At 36.7% G+C, this 27,522-nt stretch overlaps 1 protein-coding gene across 3 annotated transcripts in view; it reads left to right on the plus strand.

Annotated features, from left to right (window-relative positions):
* PLA2G4A (phospholipase A2 group IVA) overlaps nucleotides 1–27,522 on the plus strand; it is a 214,896-nt gene that overhangs the window by 154,257 nt on the left and 33,117 nt on the right. For all 3 annotated transcript variants that reach the window (XM_067029703.1, XM_059076585.2, XM_067029708.1), the window contains 6 exons: nucleotides 7,511–7,647; nucleotides 16,187–16,409; nucleotides 17,332–17,446; nucleotides 23,268–23,405; nucleotides 23,492–23,584; nucleotides 26,635–26,706. In XM_067029703.1, coding sequence (XP_066885804.1) covers nucleotides 7,511–7,647; nucleotides 16,187–16,409; nucleotides 17,332–17,446; nucleotides 23,268–23,405; nucleotides 23,492–23,584; nucleotides 26,635–26,706 — 778 coding nt within the window. The remainder of the gene's footprint in view (nucleotides 1–7,510; nucleotides 7,648–16,186; nucleotides 16,410–17,331; nucleotides 17,447–23,267; nucleotides 23,406–23,491; nucleotides 23,585–26,634; nucleotides 26,707–27,522) is intronic.

Below are 27,522 nucleotides of genomic sequence, written 5' to 3' on the forward strand. Positions count from 1 at the left end.
AAGTGAAATGCTGCTTTACAGTTTTCATGTCCCCACGTAACTGACCATAAAGGGAGCAAAGCTGGTTGGGGCACTCAGATCTGGAATTAGAATAGCAGGAAAATGAGAGAAGGAAATTTTACTCCAACCTTCATCAAAGAATAAAGGAGGAAATGTTTCCTGTCAAGGCAGAATATAAGGAATATACAATTAGATAGCTTTGGATGAAAATAGAAGTATAAAGTGGTCCTTAAATAATATAGTCTATTATATAGAGTGCTATTGTGTGCTTAAGTTTGTCAGATAAATTAAGTGAAAAACTAGAGAAAAAAGAGACTGTCTAGTGACAGAGGGGGAGGCAAAGCAAAATAGTTTTTGCAGAAGGTAATAGAAATCGACCTTGAGTTGTCAATAAGAATTTTTATTCCTTTGTTTATTCTGTTTTCCTCATCTACAATATTCTTCCTCTTGCTTCCACCTTCATTATGGCAAGAGCACTTTGCTGTGTCAATTCTTATTCCTTTTAGATTGTAAACATCTTGGGGCAAACAGTTTGAACTCCCCTTAGCTAGTTTTGAATGGGACCCAGAGCAAGAGAAGGCTCTCCAACAGGACTCAGTTACTGCGTAAGCTGCTCTGCCCCTTGGGCCATATGACCATTCAGATCCATTGATGCTTGAAGTGTGTGTGGCAGATAGGGATGCTGTGGTAGGTGAATTGCAGCATAGGCACCTTTGGTGTTAGGCCTTGCCAACCTCTGTGGATAACTGCCGTCCTTTGAAAAATAGCTTTTGGCCTGCTTACTGGGCCGTAGTAGAGATTGATTGCTTAACCATGAGTGACCAAGTTATCATGTGACCTGAGCTGACCATCCTGTTATCTGACCCACCAAGCCATAAAATTGTGTGTGCACAGATGCACTCCATCATCAGATGGAAGTGGAGTATTTGAAACTGGGCTGAACAGGCCCTGAAGATACAAATAAGTTCCATGAAGAAGTGGCCCAAATGTCCATGTTCCCCATTCCTGTTACACTGCCTTCTCTTTTCCATCCTCCACCCAGAGCCTCATGGGGGAGGTCTCTTCGATCCGTTGACAAAAGGAGAGAAAACTTGGGCCTTGTTAGAGGTGATTGTACACACTATTTAGGCACCACTTGCAAGAGGACAGCTGCAGGGCTCAGCAACGTGGTCTTCCATTCACCAAGGCTGAGCTGGCTACAGCAGCTGCTGAGTACTCAATTGGCCAGCATCAGAGTCCCCAACGACACTGAGTCCCCAACATAGTAGCATTCCTATGGGTCATCAGTCAGCTACCTGGTGGCAGATTGATTACACTGGACTTCTGCCATCCTGGAAGGGGCATGCTTGGTTTTTACCTGAATAAACACTTATTCTGGATGCAGATTTGCCTTCCCTGCACTCAGGGATTCTGCCCAAACTACCACCTACAGATGTACAAAATGCCTTAGTCACAATCTTCCACACAGCATTCTGATCAAGGAACTCACCTCACAGCAGATGAAGGATGTCAACGGGCCATGTCATGGAATTTACCAGCCATACCATGTTCTCCACCATCATGAAGTAACTAGCTTGATAGAATGGCAGAATACCTTTTGAAGACTCAGTTATAGTGCGAGCTCTGTGGCAATATCCTGCAGGGCTGGAACACGGTTTTCCAGGAGGCTGTAAGTGCTCTGACTCAGCATCCAGGATTGGTGCTGTTTATCCGCAGGATTCCTGGGCCCAGGAGTGGAAGTGGGAATGGCACTGCTCACTATCACCCCTCGTGACCCACTAGCAAAATATTCGTTTCCTGTCTGTGTGACTTTATAGTCTTCCGACTTAGAGGTCTTAGTTCTAAGATGGAAGAAATGCTCCCACCAGAAGTGGAGCAATGATTCTACTGAACTGTAATTTAATACTGCTGCCTGACCTTTTGGGCTCCTCATGTCTCTGAACCAACAGGCAAAGAAGGGAGCTACTCTCTTGGCTGGGGTGGTTGATTCTGACTATTAAAGGGAGACTAGAGTCCTCCTCTAAGGTGGAGGTAATGAAAAGGATGTCTGGAATACAAGAGATCCTCTGTGGTTTCTCTTAGTATTATCATGCCATGAGTTAAGTCAATGGAAAACTATAAGAACCCAATCCAGGAAGGGCTACTAATGACCCAGACCCTTCAGGAATGAAGGTTTGGTTACTCACCAGCTGAGGTGCTTGTTGAAGGCAAAGAAAATACAGAATGGATAGTGAAAGAAGGTAGTTATAAATACCAGCTATGATCAGATGACCCGTTACAGAAATGAGACTGTATTTGCCATGAGTATTTCTTCCTTAGTTTGTTATGAATATGTTTGTGTGTGTGTGTGCATGTACACACAGAAATATAAAAACAGATTCATATTTAAGTTATGAAGTATCAATGAGAAGAATAAGCATTGTTTAAGGACTTTGTATCCTTTTCTGGGAAAAGGATTAGTGCATTTCCAGTTGTACACAGGATATCTGTATCATGTTAGCCAGGAGGATGACCTCGTTATTGTCTTTCTTTGGATATTAAGTATGGTTGAAGGAGAGGTATATGGCTGCCGAGTTGAGAAGGGACGGACGTGTGATGGTCAACCTGCATCAACTTGGAGGATGTTTTTTGATGCAATTAATATTTGTCAGTGAAATTTATGTAATCAGGTTGTCGTCTGTAATATGGGTGGGCCCCAATCTAATCAGTCAAAGGCCTGAATAGAAAAGACCAACCTCACCAAGCAAGAGGGAATTCTCCAGCAGACTACCCTTGGACTTCATCTCAGGCATCAGCTCTCCTGGGTTTCTGCCTGCTGGTGTTTGGACTAAAACTGCATTATTGATTCTCCAGAGTTTGGAGCCTGCTGTTCCATACTGCAAATTTGGACTTGTCATTCTTCACACCTGTGTGATCCAGTTCCATAGATAAATAGATAGATAAATAGATAGATAGATAGATAGATAGATAGCCTACCTTCCTATGTATCTACCTACATATTGGTTCCATTTCTCTGGAGAACCCTGACTAATACAGGAACCAGGGAGGAAAAAGTCTTTATATAATTGTCAGAACTTAAAATCTATGAAAACATAAAAAAAAAATCATTGAGCACTTTAGAATTTTCCTTTGTGAGGGAGGAAATTAATAATATCTGCAAGCCAATGCATGAATATAATTTAATCAAAACACAGCGTCTTTGGTAAATAAAAATTCATTTCCTGTAATCGTATGAGAGAAGTATGAGAAATATTCATTGATATCATTTATACACAGATATTGGTGCACTTAAGTCTAAATATAACCAAAAAACTTGGCAACTTTAATTTGTTTGATTTTTTTAGATTTAAAGCCCAGACTAACAGCTGTACCTTATTAGTCCTCAGTTATTCTTTGAAAGTTATTTTAGAATAACTATTACTATTAAAACATCCAAAGTTAGTCTATTTATTGCATAACATTGTTCTATCATCTAAAGTGATACATGAATCTGGAATGTAATTTAGCTAAATATCAAATGGTTTCCTCTCAATAAAGATTCTCTTTTCTTTCTGAATAATGGGGAAAAGGAAAGAGCATGAATTATATGTCAGTGAGACCTCAGCTCACATCCTGGTTATCAGCGATCTGGATGTGAACAAGGTATTATATGTGTACACGCCATACCTCCTCTGCTGAGATGTGAAAATAATAATGATTTTTGAGGGATGAGAAGATGTTTTGTTTTTGAATTTTATTTATTTATTTTTTATACAGCAGGTTCTTATTACTTATCTCTTTTATACATATTAGTGTATATATGTCAATCCCAATCTCCCAATGAGGGATGAGAAGATTAAATGAAATAAATTTTCTTCATAAGTCTAATTTCCCTTTCTTTTCCATAGTTAATAAAAATTTATAATTTTATAGTTTAACAATTCATATTCTGTATGAGTTATAGAATATAGAACTACCAGTAGCAAAAAGCTTCAAATTCATTAATTCTACCCAATATTTTTACATATAAGTAAAGAGTCAAAAGAGGATTTTCTTTACCTAGGTCCCCCTAGTTGTAGGGGAAGCTTTCAGAGACAGAATGATGCAGAGTGAATTAAAAGCTTTGGAGTCTGACAGACCCGGCTTTAAATCCACAAGATACCACTTTCTAGATTTGAGACAGCGGAAAAATTATCTTCTTTGTGTTTCAGTTCCTTTATCTTTAAAATGGCAATAGGGAGTTCCCTGATGGCCCAGTGGTTAGGATTCTGGGCTTGCACTCCTGGGGCCCGGGTTCAGTCCCTGGTTGGGGAACTAAGATCCTGCAAGCAAAAAAAAAAAAAGGAAATAGACCAGAAATTATACATATAAAATGGTAATAATATATATCTCATAGAGTTGTGAAAATTAAATGATGCATAAAAACAGATTAATTCATGTGCAATAAATAAAGGATAAATTATAATCTATACAGTCATTCAATTATTTCATTATTCAATTCTTATGTAAAAATAGTATGACACTTTCTTTCACCTGATAACAACCCAAATTTTCTTACCTGAAAACCCTCTTTAAGAATTAGTGTAAAGCAATAATGAAAACAATGGGTTACATAACACATGAATCCCTGTTTAATAAGTGGCTGTTTCCAGAAAATTCATAACATAAAAAAGTCATCCATAAGTATGTGTTGGGCTACTGGCACATGAAGGACATCTGGGGAGTTGTTTTCTCAGGATTAAAGAGATTTTATGTTCAATTTTCCAACTTCTCTTATGAAATCTCTCTCTGAACAATAGCACAGGTTGTGTGTTGTATGTTGAAATGAAACAGTGTAATCTGTTACTAAGAATTTTTTTACTCTGAACTACCTGACTTGTATTGGGTTTAATGTTAGTGTTGCAAGTAACCAAATCAACAGACTTAAAATCCCCTCTGACTTCTTTTCCCCTCAAAGTCCTTCATAGTCTTATTTTTCCCAACTCCCTAGTATACTCCTGCTACAATAAGAAGGCTGGTCTTTTCATCTCAAAATCACATACCCTTTCTTATTTGTGCCTATCTTGCCCTGACCTTAGGCCCAGTGTTTGGCACATAGTAACAATAAATGGTTTACTATTATTACTATCACTATTATTGTATTGCCTATAAACTCAAGCCTTCATTCAAGGCCTAATCGAAATCCCTCCTCCTCTCCTAATTTCTAATCTGGCTTCCTTACAACTACTCTTAATATTAATACTATATTATACTCCATTCACCCACTTTATAACCCACTTTAGTTTCCTCTCTTAGCTTTCCTCCCTCTCCACAGAAGTTTTTAAGAACTTATATATTTTACTTTATTTACAATTTTATAACTATGTTTGAGAGCATTCTGTTCATCTGAACATATACAGGTTCAAAGCCATTTAAATTGCTGCATTGCACTGAACTGGTAGACTGTGTTTTCATTAATGAGGTCTTCAATTTGCATCTGATTTGATGGCCACCGAGTATTAGAGAAGAGCCCTGAATTTGGAAATTAGTGCAAGGTGTCCTGCTATTCACTGTTCTACCTCCAATAAGACCTAACCTCTAGAGACTTCCCTTTCTCTATGAAAGAATTCTATAGTTTTTTTCATCTTTTTAGTTCTAAAATAATGATTCTCACATTGGTGAGTGACACCCAAGAGTCAGGATCCAAGTGCTGGGAACACAATGCAGGTGTATTCTCATATCTGCTTTTATTTTTTATTTTTTATTTTTATTTTTTTGCGGTATGCGGGCCTCTCACTGCTGTGGCCTCTCCCGTTGCGGAGCACAGGCTCCGGACGCGCAGGCTCAGCGGCCATGGCTCACGGGCCCAGCCGCTCCGCGGCATGTGGGATCTTCCCGGACCGGGGCACGAACCCGCGTACCCTGTATCGGCAGGCGGACTCTCAACCACTGTGCCACCAGGAAAGCCCCTCGTATCTGCTTTTAAATTCAAATGTTGCTGTATCACACATCATGTAGTCTCTGAAAAACTCCTTTGTACACTCATGAGAGAATGAGAATGAGAAAAAGGAAGATAAGATCTTCCTGCTATTATGAAAATAGTTTTGACCTTGTGGACCCCCTAAAAACTATGCACACTTTGAGAACTGCTGGGTATAGGGAAACAACCAGCTCTCTTAGGCAATAATGGTTCAGGACCACAAGGAAAATGACAATATCTCCCTCTTCAAAGAAACACCCTTGCATTTCAGTCACGTTATAGACAGCCTATTTTACTGCAAAAACTCTTAATTGGCTTATGCTGCTCCCATCTCCAGAGCAGCCTCCTTCCCTGCCCTTATCTCTCCCTATGGAATAACTGTATCTTTAACATCAAGCTCAGGTTTCTTCTTTGTCTGTGAAACTTTCTCCACCACTCCAATCCCTCTGATTGAAATTGACCATATCTTCTAGACCTCATGTACTGCCAGCCTGTAGCACTTGACTTTGGTAAGGTGTACTACCAGGAGCCTGGGGTTTGACTCTTGACTCAACTCTGCTATTTATTAGTTGCATGACCCTGAAAAAGTTTTCAAGGTCTTGGTTTTAAGGGCATTGGTTTCCTCGTCTGTAAAATGGAAACCTCATAGTGATTTTGTGAAGATTAAGTAAGACAATTTCTGTAAAATACTAACAGTTCCTACCAGATAATAAGAGCTCAGTGAATATCATCTATTCCTGTGTTTCTTGTTGTCATAATTATTATTACATTTCTGCCTCACTCAAATTAACTATATTCCCCAGATCCACCCTGGGGATACTTGAAACATAGAGACCACTTAATCAGATTGATGAATGAATTAAAGAATGAAGAAATAAATTTTATAGGGTTTTTTTGTAGTTGATTAAGTTCTTTTTGATGGCTTAAGTAATAACATATTTTTGAAATGGGTCAGCATAAAGGAGTGCTAAGAATTCTGGACCAAGAAGGCAAGGTGCTTACTCAACTGCAGATTACCAGCTAATAGATCTTATACAAGTAATAGCATCCTTTCAGAACTTCCATCTGAAAAATGAGCAAATATTTTTTGCTCATTTTACAGCAATTTTGAGAGGATCAAATAAAAATTAAAAAACTACACCCAAAAGCAAGCCCCAAACTGCAAGGAGTCAAGCAAATATAAAGGATTATTGTTGCTATTGTTGTTGTTATCAGACAGAGTTAGTTGGCTATTTTAATAATGTCTGCTTTCTAATAGACATTAATTCTTGATTTTCTTCAATGAAATATTCTTTTTTTTTTTTTTTTTTTTTTTTTGTGGTACACAGGCTTCTCACTGTTGTGGCCTCTCCCGTTGCGGAGCAGAGGCTCCGGACGTGCAGGCCCAGCGGCCGTGGCTCACTGCGCCACTAGGGAAGCCCTATTTTCTTCTTTTTAACAATTAGATATTATCAAGGTATGGGTGAACTTACAATTCTTTGTTACCAAATGTGGGACATAGAAAAACAGAAATGAAAATGACATATTTTATGATTTTACTTTACAAATGATCTCTGTGTTTCATCATTCCAGGTGCCTGTGGTGGCCATACTGGGCTCAGGTGGGGGGTTCCGAGCCATGGTAGGATTCTCCGGTGTGATGAAGGCACTGTATGAATCAGGAATTTTAGATTGCGCTACCTACATTGCTGGTCTTTCTGGATCTACGTGGTTAGTATACATTTTAAATCTTAGTTTTATCATCCTAAATGCTTAGCATTTATCTACCTGAAACTTAGAAAAGAAATGAGGATTTAGAAAACTGACATTAACTTCAAATTACTGAAATATTCCAGCTTGATGCAGTAATTTGTTTCTTAAAAATATTTTTTAAGGCAAATTCATACCTAATGATGACTGTTGTCATAAGTTTGCTCCCTTTAAGCCCATTTGTGACTTAAAATGTAGTTAAACATAAAACAAAAAAAAGGTCAATTGAAATAATTCTATAGAAATATCTCAGAAGTGGAATAACATACTCCACCCATAATTAATTTAATCTTCCTATAGTTTACTGATTTGTAATCTTGCAGTGATCATGTCTAAGTCTACATGATTCACTAGGTATTCATTTTCTTCTTTAAGGCAAAGAGAATGAAATGCAAAATACCTTAGTATACAGAAGAAGGAAACAACTTTTGAATGAAGAAATGCAATAAATTTCACTGATTTATATTTAATTATGAAATTAATCCTTTATATGTATCTAAGCTCAGCTAAATTTGGAGACAGAGTTAAAGTATCTGCATGTGTAATATTTGTATACTGTAGATTTGCCTTTTCAAGAATATATTTATAAAACATTTTCAAATACAATACTATGTACTTTTTGGTTTGCTTTCCTCACATAAGTACATTGAAAATCAAATATTTAGTCCTTGCTTAGATGTCTCAAATAAAAGTTATCACCTTATTATAAACTTCTGATATTGGCTTATAAGGCCTTTTAATCACTCAGCCATGATAAAACTTATCTTTTATAATATTTTATTATACATAAATATATAACATGTATTATATAAGTATATATCATAATTACAATATATATAATAATATATATTATATATTTCTATATTTTAAAATTTCTGTGTCTTCTCATCCTGTGAGATGGCTATGAGCTTCTTCATCTTTCAAGTAAAGAAAATATGATTCAGAAGGCAAGTGATTTGTCCAAGATCACTAGCAGAACCAACATATAGACTTAGGATTTCGATCCCCTACTCTAGGTTCTTTCAACTAAACCAGAACCTTTTCTTGGACAGCTATATATTCTACGTCAGTGGTCCCCAACCTTTTTAACACCAGGGACCGGTTTCATGGAAGACAATTTTTCCATTGAGGGGGAGATGGTTCAGGAGGTAATGCCAGCAATGGAGAGAGGCAGATGAAGCTTCACTCACTCGCCTGATGCTCACCTCCTGCTGCATGGCCCGGTTCCTAACGGTCCGCGGCCCGGGGGTTGGGGACCCCTGTTCTACATAGAGATTCACATTTAAAGAGTCTATAGTTTCTTAAATATTTTGAACCAGATTCTTTAGCTAAAAAACAAAAACTTAGAACCATGGTTGCCACCTTCTTTGTATGTACTCTCAAAATGATTTGTCTTTTTTGAAAGAAAGGTGTAGCCCGTCATTACTCTTTCCCTTGAAGGAAAGAGCATGCACCTGCCTGTTTAATGAGTAATATGAATGTGCTGGAAAAACTTGGACCCTTAGATTAATTCACCTATTCAAGCATTTTATTATTACTCTTCAGGTAGTTTTCTTTGTCTGTATTCACTGATTTTTAGATCCCTGTGGTCCATCACTGACTAATACATTGCAAGAAGCTCGCTTTCTTAAGTTCATCTAACAAAGAAAGACCAGGCCTTGAGTGCTATTTTAGTGGTATAATAGTGTATATTTGTGTTTAATTAGAGCTGCAGTCATTGTTTTGGATATAGATTTGGGAAAACATCTAAGATCCCCTCTCAGGGTTCAGAAAACAAGTCCTACAAAATGTAATTAAGAGAATTTTAGATGTTACATGCCAATCATTTAAATACTATACGCCACCTTAAATTCCTGCTCTATCCTTCAGTGTCTAATTTCCTCAAAAGTTAGCCTTTTCTTTTTTTTTTATGTATACATTTTAATGTTGCAGGAAGTTGACTTTAGAATTAGCCTATCTCTCTTTTTTTTTAACATCGTTATTGGAGCATAATTGCTTTACAATGGTGTATTAGTTTCAGCTATACGTATACATATATCCCCATATCCCCTCTCTCTTGCATCTCCCTCCCAGCCACCCTATCCCACCCCTTTACGTGGTCACAAAGCACTGAGCTGAAGCCTTTTCTTAGTTATTCTATTTCCTTAAAATCCATGTACTCCTAAAATCCTACAATCATTTTTCACCAAGAGGCCACATAATTTCCAAATATAACGGTGTCTTTTGAAGTTCTTATTCTCCTCAACTTTTGGGGGAAGTCAGGGAGGATGAAGTTGGGAGTTGAGATACTTCACACATTGAATTGTCCCTCTTTCAAATCCCTCCTATCATGCCTTTTCCCCCCATCCTCTCTGATTGCTCTCTCTCCTTATAGCTGTCTTTTCTACTTCCACTACTTTTCTCCTTAAAATGAGCTTTCCTCCAGGACCTCCCTTTTGTTCTATTATATCGACACATCCTCCCTTGGTAATTTCACCAATTTCTACCACTTCAGCTATTACCATCAATAATTTAATTCGTAGTTCTTCAAAACATCCAAAAAATTACTGGAAGAAAGGAAGAAAGGAAGAAAGGAAGAAAGGAAGAAAGGAAGAAAGAAAGAAAGAAAAGAAGGAAGGAAGGAAGGAAGGAAGGAAGGAAGGAAGGAAGGAAGAAAGGAAGGAAGGAAGGAAGAAGGAAGGAAGGAAGAAGGAAGGAAGGGAGAAAGAAAACCCTAATGGACAATGCAAAGTAGCCATCAGAGAAGAGAATCAAGGGAAGATGAGTTTGCAGAGGTCAAGCGTGGGAGTGCTTCACAAAGTAGTGGGTATTTTAATAGAGGAAAAATCTATGAGAAGCTTTGCTTAGAACTGGGTTTGGAGATTTCATAGTTTTAGTGAAAATTACTAGATTAAGTAAATGAAGAGCACTTTTGATTATGAAATTACAAATAAGAAATGAATAGGAGATGAAGGAAAGAAAGGTGGGAATGTGAACCTTAGTAGGAGCCACCTATTCTTTCAAGATGGGGAATATAGGACGCAGGAAATGTTTTTGTTTTATTTTGTTTTCAGAATAGAAAAGACTAGAGCATTTTTGTAGAAGTCTGAGGTGCAGGAAATAGTGTAGAGGGATAGATGGAAGATAAAGAAATAGATGGATCTTGGATATAAAGAGATTCTGGCAGAGACAGGACAGGACAAGATAAAAAGCACAAGTGAAGCTATTAACCATGGAGGAAAGAGACACTTCCTGTGACAAAATAAAAGGTGGTCAGGATGATTCATATTAACAGTTTTCTCTCAAACACTATACGTGAGAAGGTAGAAAGTTCCAAGGAAGGAATTTGGAAACACTTAGAAAAAGAAAGTACACTTTTGTGTTGTATAAGTTTTTACATTCTGCTGATACATGACCATTACCTGGCACAAATTAGGTAATATGGAACTATCTGGAGAAGGCTTGGACCTCATGTAAAGTTTTCTGTGATCACAAAAGAGAATTTTATGTAAGACAAAGCTTTTCTTCTAATTGCTACTATCTTTATGATAATTATTTCTGAAATTATTTTTGGATTATAGTTGTTATTCATTAAATGTAAGAATTAGCCGAGCAGGAGAACTGGCCTGAGTGAACTAATGACAGTAATCCTGTGTTCTTTTGCTCAGTGAGCACAGCTCTCTTCCTCAGCACAGCTGTTCATTTGTGGTGTCACAGAGCTATGGGATTTCGACTGCTGTGTATGTATGACATTACCGTCTAAAGAGAAATGAGAGCAGCTCTGTGTCTATAGGCAATGGGACCCAATTCATTAAGGTATAAAAAAGAATTCAAGAATGAAAACTTTCAATTTAACATCTGAAGAATTAGTGGGACATTGAAGAATGAACCAATTTTAATAGGAGCTGGCCTGTAAGAAATGATAGGCTAAAAGATCAAGATTATGTTAGAGAAAATATGTGTTTGAGGTGAGGACTGTGCTAACGAACCTCTCCCACTTGTCACATGTTTAATGACTAAATGAAGACTTGCATAAGTAACTGCATTTTGGGGGAAAATAAATCTAGGAATTTCTTTAGGATTTCAGGATATTTGCTTCACAATGTCGAGGGTCTTGTTGAGACATTCCAAACCTTAATTGCATATAAGAATCACTTCTGGCACTTTTTTAAACAGAGAAATTCTAAATGTTTACCCCTGAAGATTCTGATTAGGAAGGTCCTGGGGAGCCAGACACTGATATTTAAAAACTTTGACTCTGTGATTTGGAGGCAGGAAGTGAACTCAGAATTCCTTGTTCTCTGGCATAATTAAAAAAATTTTTTTTAACTTTGTACTTAGCCTAAAATGCATTCATATGGAGAGAATGAGGTGTCCCATCATATAAATATATTGAAAAATTAGAGGTGAATATTTTCAGATTTATAGAGAAATAAATTGAAGACCCTTTCATTCAATAATTATTTATAGAGGCCCTGCTATGTCTAAGACACTTAGTGTTTGAAACTTGATTGGTATAATTGGGAGTCACTTATTGGTGAAGAGATGAAAATTAAGGCTTAATTACAGAGTTGATGCTTGTGCTTTAGATGGTAATATGTCCACAGAAGCTCATAATAGCTGAATTCTGCCTTGGTGCAATCAAAGAAACAAACAAACAAACAAAAAGCAAAAAAAGCAATTTAAGGAAAACTGATCATTGCCTGCTATTCCATCTTTAGCTGTCACCAAAGCCAAAATCCAAGTCTTAGATGTCACCATAATGATGTCATGAAATGTCTATCCAACTCACACTTGTTACTTCTAAGGAAAATGGGCTCATAAATGCTGAACAAGCAGAGAACATTATCCCCAATGCAAATGGTTGAGGTATTCTAGGTCTTTATGTCTTTCCATAGGGCTTGTATACTCGAGCCAACTGCTTCATGGGAAGGAAAGAAAGAGAGAAAGGGGTAGAGAGAGACTCCCCAAGCGAATGAGTTTACTTCAACCTTTAGAGAGCAGAAATTGACTGCAACTGTTCTACATGGAGCAAAAAAGAGAGAATTGGACTGACATGCATATACACTTGACCTCTTAAAATGATCTGCCTCTGAAACTGTGGCACAGATTCCTAGGTTTTGAGCAATCTCTGAACGTCAGAGGAAGGATTTTCTTAGTCTAGATCCAATGGCGAACATGGGGAGGAAGGGAAGAGAAAAGAGGAGCCTCCAGATCTTGCTGGAGGAAATTCATGAGGCTGAGGTACTTGTTAGAATCATAACGTTGATTCATTTTAAAGACCAACTAAATATAGAGGAGAAAAGAAGTCTTAAATAATGTGAATGAGATGTGAGTAATTACATCATTCTGCTGAACAGTTAGAAATGACAACTTCCAATAGCAGAATGATCATATCATTTCCTCTTCACCTACCTTAAAAAAAAATTCTGTGGGTAATTGATCTCTGCTGACATTGTATGTTTGATTCTTTTCCTTATTTTTATCCTGCTTCATTAAGGAAAGGATTTGATGTATCTTAATAATAAAGTAAAACTGGATTGCATACAATAAAGATAGAAGTGGAAAAAAGTATGTTTGTGTGTGTGTAATATATATATATGTGTAAAACTAGAAACTAGATTAAAAGTTCATGCTATAACTTGTAGCTTTGGGAGGCATGAGACACAGACTTTGGTTTCAGGTTTCTAGAATTCAAGGCAAAATCCAAACTATGCACAGTTATATAATGCACATTTTTAATAAGTTAAGGGCAAGCCAATGATCCATGGATATAGAAATTATTCTAGATACTAAGACCAGTAAAGAATTTCTTTTTTTTTTTTTTTTTTTTAATTAATTTATTTTTTTTGCGGTACGCGGGCCTCTCACTGTTGTGGCCTCTCCCATTGCGGAGCGCAGGCTCCGGACGCACAGGCTCAGCGGCCATGGCTCACGGGCCCAGGCGCTCTGCGGCATGTGGGATCTTCCCGGACCGGGGCACGAACCCGTGTCCTCTGCATCGGCAGGCGGACTCTCAACCACTGCGCCACCAGGGAAGCCCAAGAATTTCTTAATGTTCTCATAAAGAATGAAACATATCCTGAATAGTTCCAGAATTGATCACTTAGAGACTCAAAAAGAAGTTTTATTTTCCCATTTTTATTGTATCCTTAAATACAAACCAATATCATTACACCAATGTGTGCATTTATTGAAAAGCATGATGAGGTCCAGAATCAGATCTTTGTTCATCTAGATGAATCATGTGGTAGACCTTGGAATAACTATAGGAATGGATGGACTCTGCATCTTTCTAGCAATCTCACCTGTATTTCTAATACATATTTGGTGATTATACCAGGCTTGAGTTCAGAGTAAGTCTATCTGTTTTATCGTTATCTCATGTTGTGAGAAATGTTAAGAATCCAGTTTATATAATAAAGATCTTTTAAGAATGTTTAATTTTTTTGCAGAGCATGTGTTCCATTTTAGGTCTGTCATCACTCTTCATTTGTTAAGTTTTAATTATTCTCAGTTTGTCTCTAAAGAACTCTGAATCCAACAAGAAATTCTAATTTAATGTGTAGTGGGAGTAGTTTGATCTCTAAGGACTGAAATCTTACTTTAAAGATTTTTTTAAAATAAAGGCTATCAGGGGAGAGGACAGATTTTAAATTCGAGTTCTATTATTAATTGGAGAACTGTGAACATGTTATTAACTTACATTAAAAAAATTTTTTTTCTGTAATAGTTTTTTTTTTAACATCTTGTTTGGAGTATAATTGCTTTACAATGGTGTGTTAGTTTCTGCTTTATAAGAAAGTGAATCAGTTATACATATACATATGTTCCCATATCTCTTCCCTCTTGTGTCTCCCTCCCTCCCACCCTCCCTATCCCACCCCTCTAGGTGGTCACAAACCACCTAGCTTATCTCCCTGTGCTATGCAGCTGCTTCCCACTAGCTATCCACCCTACGTTTGGTAGTGTATATATGTCCATGCCACTCTCTCACTTTGTCACAGCTTACCCTTCCCCCTCCCCATATCCTCAAGTCCATTCTCTAGTAGGTCTGTGTATTCATTCCCATCTTGCCCCTAGGTTCTTCATGACCTTTTTTTTTTTTTTCTTAGATTCCATATATATGTGTTAGCATACGGTATTTGTCTTTCTCTTTCTGACTTACTTCACTCTGTATGACAGACTCTAGGTCCATCCACCTCACTACAAATAACTCAATTTCATTTCTTTTTATGGCTGAATAATATTCCATTATATATATGTGCCACATCTTCTTTATCCATTCATCTGTTGATGGACACTTAGGTTGCTTCCATGAACATGTTATTTAAATTCATCAATCCTCTGCTTATCTTTAAAATAGAAGAATTGAAAGCTATAACAAGTCTTCAAGACAACAGCTTATGAATTAGCCAGCACAGGCCTAGAACATACCAACACTCAATAACAGTTAGTTTTCTCCCCTCCATGAAGAGAAGATAAATCACTATGGTGGCATTTTGATATGAATGTCAAGGAGACAGGAGATTTAAATATGTGCTACATTCTCTTTGGTTGGGTGAAGTGGTAGAGTATTTCTTTCATTATTTTGTGCTCTCGGCTCAGCAGTTCAATATACTGTGCTTGTCATATACTAGGCATTTGCTAATCATTGAGATTAAAAAAGATAAGCAAAGTTTTCCCTGCAGATGGTCACAACTAATTAAGGGAGACAGATAAGTAAACTAATAATTAATATTTAGTTTGAGAGCTATAATATTAGAGATATTGGTTCCCAGGAGGATCATAACTTAATGTTCACTGTCTAAATATCAAATACCAAGGCATATGGTGATTTCAAGCATCACTAGAAGTAGCCAAATGGCTGTTGGCCAAGAATCTTGACAAGAAAGCATTTGTCTTTCAGACCTACTCATCTCCATGATTTCACCATTAGATTTGTATGCTCAGTAATTCTGAGACCTATAGTTGGCAAGGCTTGGGATTCTACCTAGTTGGCCAATGGACAATTAAAAAAAACACAACAACACATACACACAATTGTCAGGAGAATTAGGCATTCACAATTGTTTGGACAGCACATTTTATACCTGTAGATAATCATAATGGAAAGTCAAATTATCAGATTGCTTGGCTAGTATTATATCCAGCAAGTCAATTTATTTACATGGCTCTCAGTGTCTTGTGTCATCAGTCTCTGATGGTTTGATAGGGATACCCATTCCTGGAGACTAGACAGTGAAGAGTTGGCCCAATAGGGCATCCTCTCCTCTGGACTGTGCAGGAGAAGTCCAGTGTTTCCTCTGAGGCCTCTCCTTTACTTCCACTGTAGATCAGCTATATTCTGATTGTTGCATCCTTTCCTTAAATGAGTTAATATCTTCAATCAGAAAATTAGCTAACCAACTATTTCTATTATTCTTTCATTTGCTGATGACAAAGATGACTGCTTTCTTTGGAGACTACTGACTGTGTGATGCCCTTTATCGTTACTGATTGTCTTTTGTTTTCTTTACAGGTACATGTCAACTTTATATTCTCACCCTGATTTTCCAGAGAAAGGGCCAGAGGAGATTAACGAAGAGCTAATGAAAAGTGTTAGCCACAACCCTCTTTTACTTCTCACACCACAGAAAATTAAAAGATACGTTGAGTCTTTATGGAAGAAGAAAAGCTCTGGACAACCTGTCACCTTTACTGATATCTTTGGGATGTTAATAGGAGAAACACTAATTCACAATGTAAGCCTTAGCTCAGTCTACAATCCTTTTAATACAGGAAGACCATGTATATCATAATGTTTTAAATAAAACAAAATACGATACATTTTGTAAAAGTCAGTTGACTCACCTTATCCTATCAACATGTACTGAGTACATACTCCCTGATAGACATAAATCTTCTAGAATACGTTTCATCCTACATTATATTAGTTCTTACCAGCTTACTAATTTATTCTAACTGTCAGTTTTGTTGTTGGTTTTGGTTTTTTTGTTTTTGTTTTTGTTTTTTTTTACCACACCACGAGGCTTGCGGGATCTTAGTTACGTGACCAGGGATTGAACCCGAGCCCTCGGCAGTGAGACCGCAGCGTCCTAAACGTTGGATTGCCAGGGAACTCCCTACGTGTCAATTTTGATGTATAGGGAAATACTTTTGTATTCCTTTTCTTTGGAAAAATACACATTTTAACCCTTAACTGCCCATTCTGCCCATATAGCGATCTTTTTGAAGAGGTGAATACAAGTAATATTTAAATAGCAGCAGAAGAATGGCGCTTGCCTGGAGAGAGTCAGAAAAAAAAAGGAGTGAATCACATGGAAGAAACCCATTCGACACATGACAACAGAGCGACATTTTATCTGAACATGAAACAGGGCGGGTAGAGTTTGTGCCAGGGAATCTGGGGGCTCAATTCCTTCTGGGCTCCCTAGCTGCCAAACGTCGACATAGTCCCAAGACGTATGGCTCTTTTTAGAATGAAGGTAATTACCTCCATAGAGCTTACTTTTTGTTGATTTTCAGGATCAGAGGTTCCTAGAAGTCATAAGACTATTTTTATTACAAAAATTTTGTGTCTTGATTGGAAGTACTATTTTACATAGTTTTTTAAAATCTGTATCTGTTTGCATATGTAAAACCTTTTCTTTCTTCTGTGGACAGAGAATGAACACTACCTTGAGTAGTTTTAAGGAAAAAGTCAATACTGGACAGTGCCCTTTGCCTCTATTCACCTGTCTCCACGTCAAGCCCGATGTCTCAGAGCTGATGTTTGCAGGTATGGAATTTCCTCTTGCAAAACATTTCCTGGAAACTTCGAACTGTGGTTCCTAACGATTTTCTTTAGAGGAAGATCATTAGCAATTTTAGTTGCTTATTTTAATATATTTTCTGTAACATAAAAACTTTTGACAATATAAGAATATTTTAAGCTAGATAATTTTCTGGTTATAGAGACTATCTTATGAAACTAGTTACTAGTATATCTTCATTCAAATTAGTGGGAAAGAAGATATAAAAGTAAATCATGAATGTAATCAATATTCAATTTTAATTATTCATTTCTCAAGGATTTTTAACAAAATACTATGCCTAGGGCTTTTAGGCAAGTCATATATTTTTGTTTGCTGCTTATCTGTTCATTAAATTGGGTAACATGATATCTGTTTATCATTCAAAACACTATTCTAATTTTTATAATTCAGCACCTTAGAAGTACTAGTCTGTACTTGTGGCAGCTGGTGAACAAAATGTCTCATTTTGTTAAATCTCAGATGTAACATTTATTTCTTCTGTAGCTCTGTTTCTTGTTGGGTGCTCTAAAAGTATGTGACTTCCTACTTCTCCAGGCCACTGCCAGTCCTAGTCTGCAGTGTGGTAGAATTTCTGACTGTGGCTAGTAGGGTTCACTGTATTTTTAGGAAAAGTATCTCAGTGACATCAGTCACACCATGACCTTAAAAAAATCATTGTGAATGGCATGTAATTACCAGATTTATATCTATAATTCTTTTGCAGTTTTACCAAGTCTCACTGTTTCTTCAACCGACTACTGTCAAGCAAGAATTTTGAATAGTTTATAAAAACAGTGCACCTGGAATTCATTCATTCAACAAGTGTTTATCAATTATCTTGACTAAAATGTTTCTCGTGCTTATGGTTCAGAAAGCACTTATCATATTTATTGTCTTATTCAATATTTACTACAACCCAGGGAGGGAAGGAGGTATTTTTAGCTCTGCTTCACAGAAAAAAAATAAAATAAAACCTCAGAAAGATTCAGTGATTTGTACATTGCCACATAGAAGATAAGTAGCAGAGCTGAGAATTGGTCTTGAAATACTTTGTTCTTTTTATAAAAATATTGGCTTCTCTGATTACTGATGATGTAGAATGTAGTATGCCAGGTGCTGAGCATGAACTCTCCTCCCCTCCACAGTATACTGCCCTTTTTCTATAAGACCTGATAGTATGTTCGAGAAATTTACAATAGTTTAATATTAAAGAAGTTAAAGAACAAGAGAGAACAGAATGTTACTATGCACTGTTTCCTTGACCAAGTTGTATGACACATTTTAGCCTCAGTTTTCTCATCTGTTAAATGAGGATGAGACTCTCCTTATAGTATTTTGCTAAATAAATGAGATAAAGTATGTAAAGTACTTAAAACAATTGCAGACCCAAATCAAGTTTCAGTAAATCTTAACCATGTGGAGTGTTCTATGAAAGCTGTATGAGAAGAGTCAAAGGTCTGAAGATGAATAGAATTTGTATATGAAAGGCAAATTTAATTCTTGGATAGGGGGTTCAGGCATGCAGTAAGAGTGTAGGATAACCATGGCATACTCAGCAGCAAGTGAGGAACCACACTTTGTGATGGAGTTCATACGGAGAGTTAAGATTCTATCATATATGAAAAGTAAGGGCCATGATAAATTGTTTTTTTGTTGGTGGTGGTTTTGTTTTGTTTTATTTTTGCTTTCCCATAGCTATTGTCTTATGAGGTCTTGGAATGCTTGGAAATTGGTTGGTAAATACCACTAGCATGCCAGTCAAATTTGTGCATAGCCAAACAAGGCTTCTTTTACCCTAGAAGTGTTATGATTTAGTTAAACAAGCTTTAAACTAATTTGGAAGCCTTGTCTTACTTCTAAGCTGAAATACCTTGGATGGGTCATTTAATCTCTCTGATTCTTATTTTCCTCATTATTAAAAAGAAGGATATTAATAAACATCAGTTTTATCTTACAGAGCTATTAAGCCAATTGCATGAGATAGGGATAATACTGAATATGATAAAGGGACATAAACTATTGTTACTGTTACGATTGTTCACGCATTTTCACAGTTGTCTCTTTTTATTCTGTAGTTTTAGTCAGCAGCCATTCTCAAGAGAAAATCTGACTACAATAATTAAAGAATAAAATTTCCAGTGAGTGAATATTTTAGACTCATCTAGAGTGAGAAACAGCTGTTTTATGTGCAGTTAGTAGTCTTTCAACTTGGATGTGTCTGATTGGGGCCAACTGCCTAATTTCAATATTGTTACTGAGATGAGAGAAGCCCCATTAACCGTCATTGTTAAGTTTCTATGATGAGGAGGTTCAAGCTGTTTCTTCCAACAGAGTCGGACAAAACCATCAAACGTTAGTTATGTCGATCTTGTACCCAGATAAGACATTCAAAGGGGCATGTTATGAGTGTTTGAGTAGCTTGAGTTATTGGGGGGGAAAAAAGGGAGACATGTCTATACTTTATGCCTTTAAATTTGCTTAGATTAAAATGGACATTCAAGAAAAAAAGTTAAAATATTATTTGAATTATATTATAAAAAGTCAAAGATCCAAATTACCTTACAGAAGTTTTATCAACTTTACTTCAGCAATACCAGAGAATGTTTTTCTTCCCTCTTAGAAAAGCTTTAAACACTTTCCCCTTTTGAAGACTTTAAACACATAAATATTAGTTGTTTAAATGGTTACATATTTTTGGTCCCTCCACTTCACTACATTTCTAGTAGGATTTCAAACTTTCATTTTAAAGTTTCCATTGGTCAATAAATTGCATTTACTGAGCACAATTTATAGACTTAACATCATGTTAGGTTCTTTAACAGACGCTATAGAAGTAAAAATATAGTACTTCCTCAAGAAGTCTATAGTCCCATTAATGAGACAAAAATAAAACATGAAAAATTAGTAAGCCATACACATAGAATACTACTATCTGTTAGAGTATATAGAACTGACATAAATTGTAAGATATTAGAGATTTAGTATAGTCATATACCTTCATGAAGGTGATGGAACTCAGATTTAAGTTGAACTTGGAAAGATCTATCAATTGGGGGTGAAAAGTCAACTTTGTGTGAACAGTATAAGAAAATGTTCAGAAGGGAAGCCAAAGGTACATTTTGGGGAGCAGTAAAGAGACATTAGCCTTGGTCTCAGGAGTGAACTGGTGAAGAGTAGTGCTATATTTGGGAAAACCATTAGTGCCAAGTTATAGAAAGCTTTGAATTACAGACAGAAATGTTTTTATTCAGTTATGATAATGGGAAATACTTAATGATTTTTGGCAGGGCAATAAAATTATTTAAATAGTGTTTTTGAAAAAAAGTATTTTGGTGATTCATATGGGTAGATTGGTAAGAAAGAAACTGGAAGCAGTGATATTAGTGTGTTTCTTTAAATAAGGTCCTGGAACTAGGGAGAAACTGATAAGGAAAGAGAGGAGAAGATGAATGTGAAAAGCTTAAAGGTTACCAGTGAAATGTGTGATGGATGGATTTGATGTGAGTAGGTTTAAGAGTGATTTCAGTTAGGAAAATTTTTTTTTCTGGGCGGTGATAACATGATTTGCAGAAACAGGTAAGCTTGACTGGGAAGCAAGGTGAGCTCCTTTCCAGGCAAGTGTAGCAGGATGTGATGACAGCATACTCAAGCATAAGTGCACAACAGGAAGATGGAAATGAGTAGATGGAGGCTCAGGAGAGAGGGTCAAGTTTGAAATGTAGGAATCAGCAGCAGAGAAATAGTAGTCAAAGTACTGTAGTGAGTTCTTCAGTGAGGATTAGAGAGCAAATCAACCTCTTGAGAATGTCTCTCATTACTGTGTACACAAACTACAACATTAATCAAGAAGAGCTTGCTAGATAAGTAGGAACCAGGAGGTCTTTACACTTTAGTACCCCGGAGAGGTATGTGAAATTGAGAGATAAGAAATTACTCACAGCGATATAGAAATTTTCCTAATGATTCATTGCTACTCATGTCTCACTAACTCCATGTAAGTCATTATAAAACACACCACTTTGTCATGAAGGGTATATGCACCATTTGGCTTTGATGTGAAATGAATTATAATGTGTTCTCATCACATTGTGATTTTACAACTTGTTTCACAAAAGTAGAATGTTCTAACCTATACTATTGAGTAAATAATAAAAACATACATATCCACAATTCCTTTCCCAAAACTTTGAGGACAGATGTTTTAAAATTCAGAATATTTTAGATTTTGAAGTTAAAAAATGTACTATATATTACATAATACCCCCACTGGGGTCTTATAATCAAATAGAGTGATTTCTCCAATGGAATGTATTGATATTCACATTCCATGGGATATCTAAAGATTAAGCCTCACATCTTTTCAAGACTGGTTTTTCTGCTAAATGAGTTCAGGTCAGGTTTTACTACCAAACGAATAGCAAAAATCATGTGGATTTTGGAGTTATTTGGATTTTGGATGGTTGGATAAAGGGCTATAGACATGCAATCATTTTAGAAAGGAAAAAACTGAACAAAAAATAAAGGCAGACAGAGAGTTTGGGGTTAGGCAGGGGTGCATGGTAGTGGGACTCCATAGAAGATGGTCAACCAAGACTTTGAACTAAAGTTAGGAAGGAGCAAGCCTTATGGTTACAGAAGGGAATAACAAGCATAAGGGCTGTGAGACAGGAATGAGCTTGGTCTCTTGGAGGAACATTAAGAAGGTGTGTGTCTGCAGTGGAATAGGTAAGACAAAATGTGATAGGAGATTGGTTAAGATATGTAGTCAGACAAGGAACATGAACCAGACCATCATGAGGACTTCTCGGCCATGTTTTTATTTTCAGTGTAATGGGAAGCCATTGAAAAGATTTCAGCTGGCACTGGTGTGGTGTGATTTACATTTTTAAAAATCCATCTGACTACAGGATATCAACAAGAAAGTAGGGGAATAGAGAAAGTTTTAAGAGGCTATTGTGGAGATCCAGGAGAGAGTATGGCAGCTTGTACCAGTATGGTCATGGGGAACAAATGGATAAGTAGCCTGTTTCTAACCACATCTGATGATAGAGCCTACAGAACTTGATTTTTTTGTATTTGAGGTATAAGAGAAAGAGGACCATGAAGAATAATTCTAAAGTATGGATAGTGGTATGAATATATGAAAAGTAGTACCATTTACCAAACAGGGGAAGACAGAGAATGGCAAGGAAATGGGAGTCAAAAACCAGGAATTCTTTTTGGATAGATTAAGATTCAGATAATTATTAGGCATAGTTATAGCCACAGGAATACATGAAATATAATAGTGGCTACTATTTATTGAGTGATTAGAATGTGCTATGTCTTTTCTAAGTTCTTTAAGTTTCTTAACTCGTTAGATCTTCACAACAATTCTACAAACTATCTACTGATTTTATTCACATTTTACAGATTAAGGAACTAAAACACAGAGAATACAAGTAATCTACCCCAAATTGCACAGATTTTAAACATCTGAGCCAGCAGTTTTAAAACTGAGTCTAACGTTTTCCCTTCTTTAGAATTAAGATGGACTTTATAAAAGATGTCTGAGTTTTTAAATGTGAAAAGGTATTCAATTTGTGCAAATTAAGGGATCCTTTGTGTTCTCATTTTATTCATCAGTAAGCTTTCCCCTGCCAACTTCTCCTATACAATGCCATATGCATAATAGGCATTTGGTTAATTTTTTTAAAATATTTTAAATAAATGAATGAGAATAATCATGACAATGTTGAAGTAATCTTTGTGCACATCTCTGTAGTATTTCCCTATTAATGGATTGCATTTTTTAAATGATTTCAGATTGGGTTGAATTTAGTCCATATGAGATTGGCATGGCTAAATATGGTACTTTTATGGCTCCTGACTTATTTGGAAGTAAATTTTTTATGGGAACAGTTGTAAAGAAATATGAAGAAAACCCCTTGCATTTCTTAATGGGTAAGTGATAAAAATCAACCATGAGTTTCTTTGACTGTTTGAAATCCTGGTGCATTCTAAGTTATTCTGTTTTTGCTTTATTTTAGGTGTCTGGGGGAGTGCCTTTTCTATATTGTTCAACAGAGTCTTGGGAGTTTCTGGCTCACAAAGTAAAGGTTCCACAATGGAAGAAGAACTAGGTATTGTAAAAACATGCTTACATTGATAATAATTACACTATATTGGTAAATTTCATTAACACGTATGTTGAGAGAAAATTAAATCATCATAAAGATTGTCTAAAGTAGGCTAGGCTAAGCTGTGGTGTTCAGTAGATTAGATGTATTCAATGCATGTGCATCTTACAAAATTTTCAATTTACAATGGGTTTATTGGGACATAACCCCATTATAATTTGAGGAAGATTTGTACTCCTTTTATCAATAAGGGTAGCTTTTTGAAGATTAGATTCAACAATTGAATGGAGTATAACACTTAAATTCACGCTTGTCAGTTCATTTACCTCTTAAATACTACCTCACTTCTCACAGCTTGTTCATACCAAAAAAGATGGAAAAAATGTTTCAAATCACATCTAATAAATTATCACCAATGATTTTCTTTAAATCTAACTCACTAGCCCACAATAAATTAAAAATAATGTTTATAAAACTTGAAAAAGTACATGAACTCAATTGAGGACCAGCAGTGTTCATTTGTTATAATATTTATACCATAGAAACATATGTTTTCTTTAATGAATAAATTTGATTTAAAGTAAACAAAACAAAACATGCATTCAGTATCTCCTAAATGTCTTGCCATCTGTAGCTCAATCAACACTAAATTTGTTATGGCTATTTTGACTGGCTGTGGGATGGAGCAGGGAGATGCTAAATTTGAACTTGGGGCCAGGCTGGCTGAGGCTGGGGAGAAGGATCCTGTAGATCATCAGCACACGACCTACCTACTACCGCTTCTCTGTGTGTGAAGTATCACACATTTATTTGAGGACAGAGTTAACAGAACAGCATAAATGACTTTCTCAACAATCAATTTATCCGAAGAACACTTGCATGTAAAAAACTTACTGTAGGATTTTTCTGACAAGCCATCCTTAGTTATTGCAGACAGACAGTTTATTTAATTAAGCTTTATATGCAAAACAAAAATACAATTGTACTTTAATTAATGCACTACAAATTGGCTTATAAGTAGTATGATCACTCTTCCTGTGAGAATGGACTTTAGATATGTGATATTTATATTAAGTGCAGTAACTTGCTATAGTCCTTAATATTTGGGGGTAGTGCTTAGTAAGTAATGGAGAAGTGATCTTATGATTGCAATAGAGCCAAAGATTTTAATATAAAAATAAAAACAACCAAAAAGTCACTTTGTCCTTGAACTTGCTCCTGTCCTCCGAGCATCACTCAGTGAATAAGCAGCCAAGGTTGGTGGAACTTTTGAGCGTTCTCTGACCTTAACTACAGAGCCCCATGCTCTTAAGGGTAACTGAAAGGCAAAGTGCAGAGCTGAAAAGCTCTGACTTGATTTATTTTAATGAGCATTATGTCCCTGATGAATAACTTGGTCTCAACTCTAACTGTGGGAACAACGAACTCTTCTCTAAGATGTGAAGAGTTCAGAAAAAAGAAGAGAAAAAGAACAGAAGTACCACCTCTTAAGAGGCTTGCTTCTCTGTGTTCTTCTGTGTTAAATAATCCAGATAAACCCAGGGTTTGCTGCTTTTTCCTTCTAAGGCAGGAAGAGAATAGGACTGAAATAACACATCTGAAGGTGGATGGGACAATGGCTGACGGCCAAGGAAAAGGAGAATGTTTATACTCAATAGTCTTGAATATTCTTTGTTGTGAGACATCCCCTTTGAGACCAGTAGTTTGGCAGCTTATTTACTTTTTCTGTGTGTCAGACTTAAGGGGGATATTGTGTCCTTGAGAACCACCGGCCAGCAGGATGCGTGTTACCTCAGATTAGGTAAGGGTTTCCAGAAATGAGACCACAGTGGTGACTGAGGGGAATCTGAGGACTCCTGGTGACCCTTTCATCCACTGGCCGACTAAAGTCTACCTCTTAAAGTGGTGTTCAAAGGTGGTTTTTGTTTTGTTTTCCTCTCTTTCAAAGACACACTTTAAGGTAAATCGGAGCATAATATGGGGAAACCAAATGTTATACCTATATTTCTCTCAGTTTAAGAGCCCAAATGGGGCTTCCCTGGTGGCGCAGTGGTTGAGAGTCTGCCTGCCGATGCAGGGGACGCGGGTTCGTGCCCCAAGATCCCACATGTTGTGGAGCGGCTGGGCCCGTGAGCCATGGCTGCTGAGCCTGCACGTCCGGAGCCTGTGCTCCACAACGGGAGAGGCCACAACAGTGAGAGGCCCGTGTACCGCTAAAAAAAAAAAAAAGCCCAAATGGCTCTCTATTACTGAAAGTTATAAATTTGGAGTCAGTTTCTTAGGATTAAAAAGGAAAATTCTATTGACTAAGAGAAGGAAAAAAAGTCACTCTACAGATAAGTATTTCATGTACATGTCCAAAAAAAGTTTGATTTTTCTACAAATGTTGATTATAAAATGGTTTGTGTGCTCCATAATTTGGGTACTTTTTACTTGAAAAAAGACAACAAGTTATGCTAGATTTTATTCTTATTTTTGTTTTATGGATTTATGGTTTCTATTTTAGTTTTTATACCTGCTCTCTTAATATGTTCTGAGGAAGCACAAACTGATACCAAAACAGACATTTCAATAGACAATATTCAGTATTATTAAAATCAAAAGATATCTTATATTAGTAGCTTCATTCATTTTGATGAAACACTTTTGTGGCCCCCTTGTAAATTTTGGCGTTACCCTGTATCGACCTTCGTAAACATAATTTCAACATATTTAATTGAAGAAAAAATTTTTGATGTAATAAGAATTATATAATCAAGTTATTCTTTCTGTCAGAATTAAGATAAACAAATAAAAATTCTCCCCTTTAAAATCATGTATGAATAATTCTAAACTAACTTTTCATACCCTGGGAAATTTTGCCTTCAAATGAGAAATTTGAAAATACTAGTAAATCTAAGACATTTAGATTTACTAAATTGATCTAAATTTATACCAGTAAATCTAATAGACCTCACTGTGGTTTTGCTACGATTACTTCCTTACAGTAAATTTCATTGTGAGTCTTGACACCTGAGATTCTTTGATTGACTTGTTTTGTTTTCTTTCTGCAGAAAATATTACAGCGAAGCATATTGTGAGTAATGATAGCTCGGATAGTGATGATGAGTCACAAGAGCCCAAAGGTAAGAGAGCCGGAACCTCCTCTGGCAGAAGTGGATTAGGAAAGGACATGAATGTTTTGTCTGATGTTCTCACTCAAGATGCTAATGGTAGGGCTTCCCTGGTGGCGCAGTGGTTGAGAGTCCGCCTGCCGATGCAGGGGACGCGGGTTCGTGCCCCGGTCTGGGAGGATCCCGTGTGCCGCGGAGCGGCTGGGCCCGCGAGCCGTGGCCGCTGGGCCTGCGCGTCCGGAGCCTGTGCTCCGCAACGGGAGAGGCGACAACGGTGAGAGGCCCGCGTACCGCAAAAAAAAAAAAAAAAAAAAAAAAGACGCTAATGGTAGTCTCTGCTTAAGGCATTGAGTGATAGAATGGTAGCTTTCAATTCAGAACCAGAATTAATGCCATATACATAATAAAATATGCAACACAAGTATCCCTTATTTCATTTCTTTTAAATACCTCAAAAATATTATCAGTAGAACAGAGAACAAACTGAGATGGTAGAAATACCAAATTCTGTGTTAAGTCTGATTAGAGCACCAGGCTTCTCACCATGGAAATTGTGATTTGGGAACATTTTTACATGGCTTTAATAACTAAAATTTAATCTTTTAAAATCTTATTATTAAGTAACCTGTAGAAAATGATGTTCTCACTCCATTCCTGAGCCTTATCCCATTGCCAACATTCTGTCTCTCAGGAAGGGATCAGTGATGAAGTGGGGTAGAATTATTGAGACGTTTTTGTTTTGTATATTACTTTGTAGTACAAGTGGGTACTTCTACACCTTAACAAGGCAGTTTTTAGCTTTGTGTGGATCACGATAGTCAATGGGGA

The sequence above is a fragment of the Kogia breviceps genome, chromosome 1, assembly GCF_026419965.1.
Source record: "Kogia breviceps isolate mKogBre1 chromosome 1, mKogBre1 haplotype 1, whole genome shotgun sequence".
Taxonomy (NCBI): Eukaryota; Metazoa; Chordata; class Mammalia; order Artiodactyla; family Physeteridae; genus Kogia; species Kogia breviceps.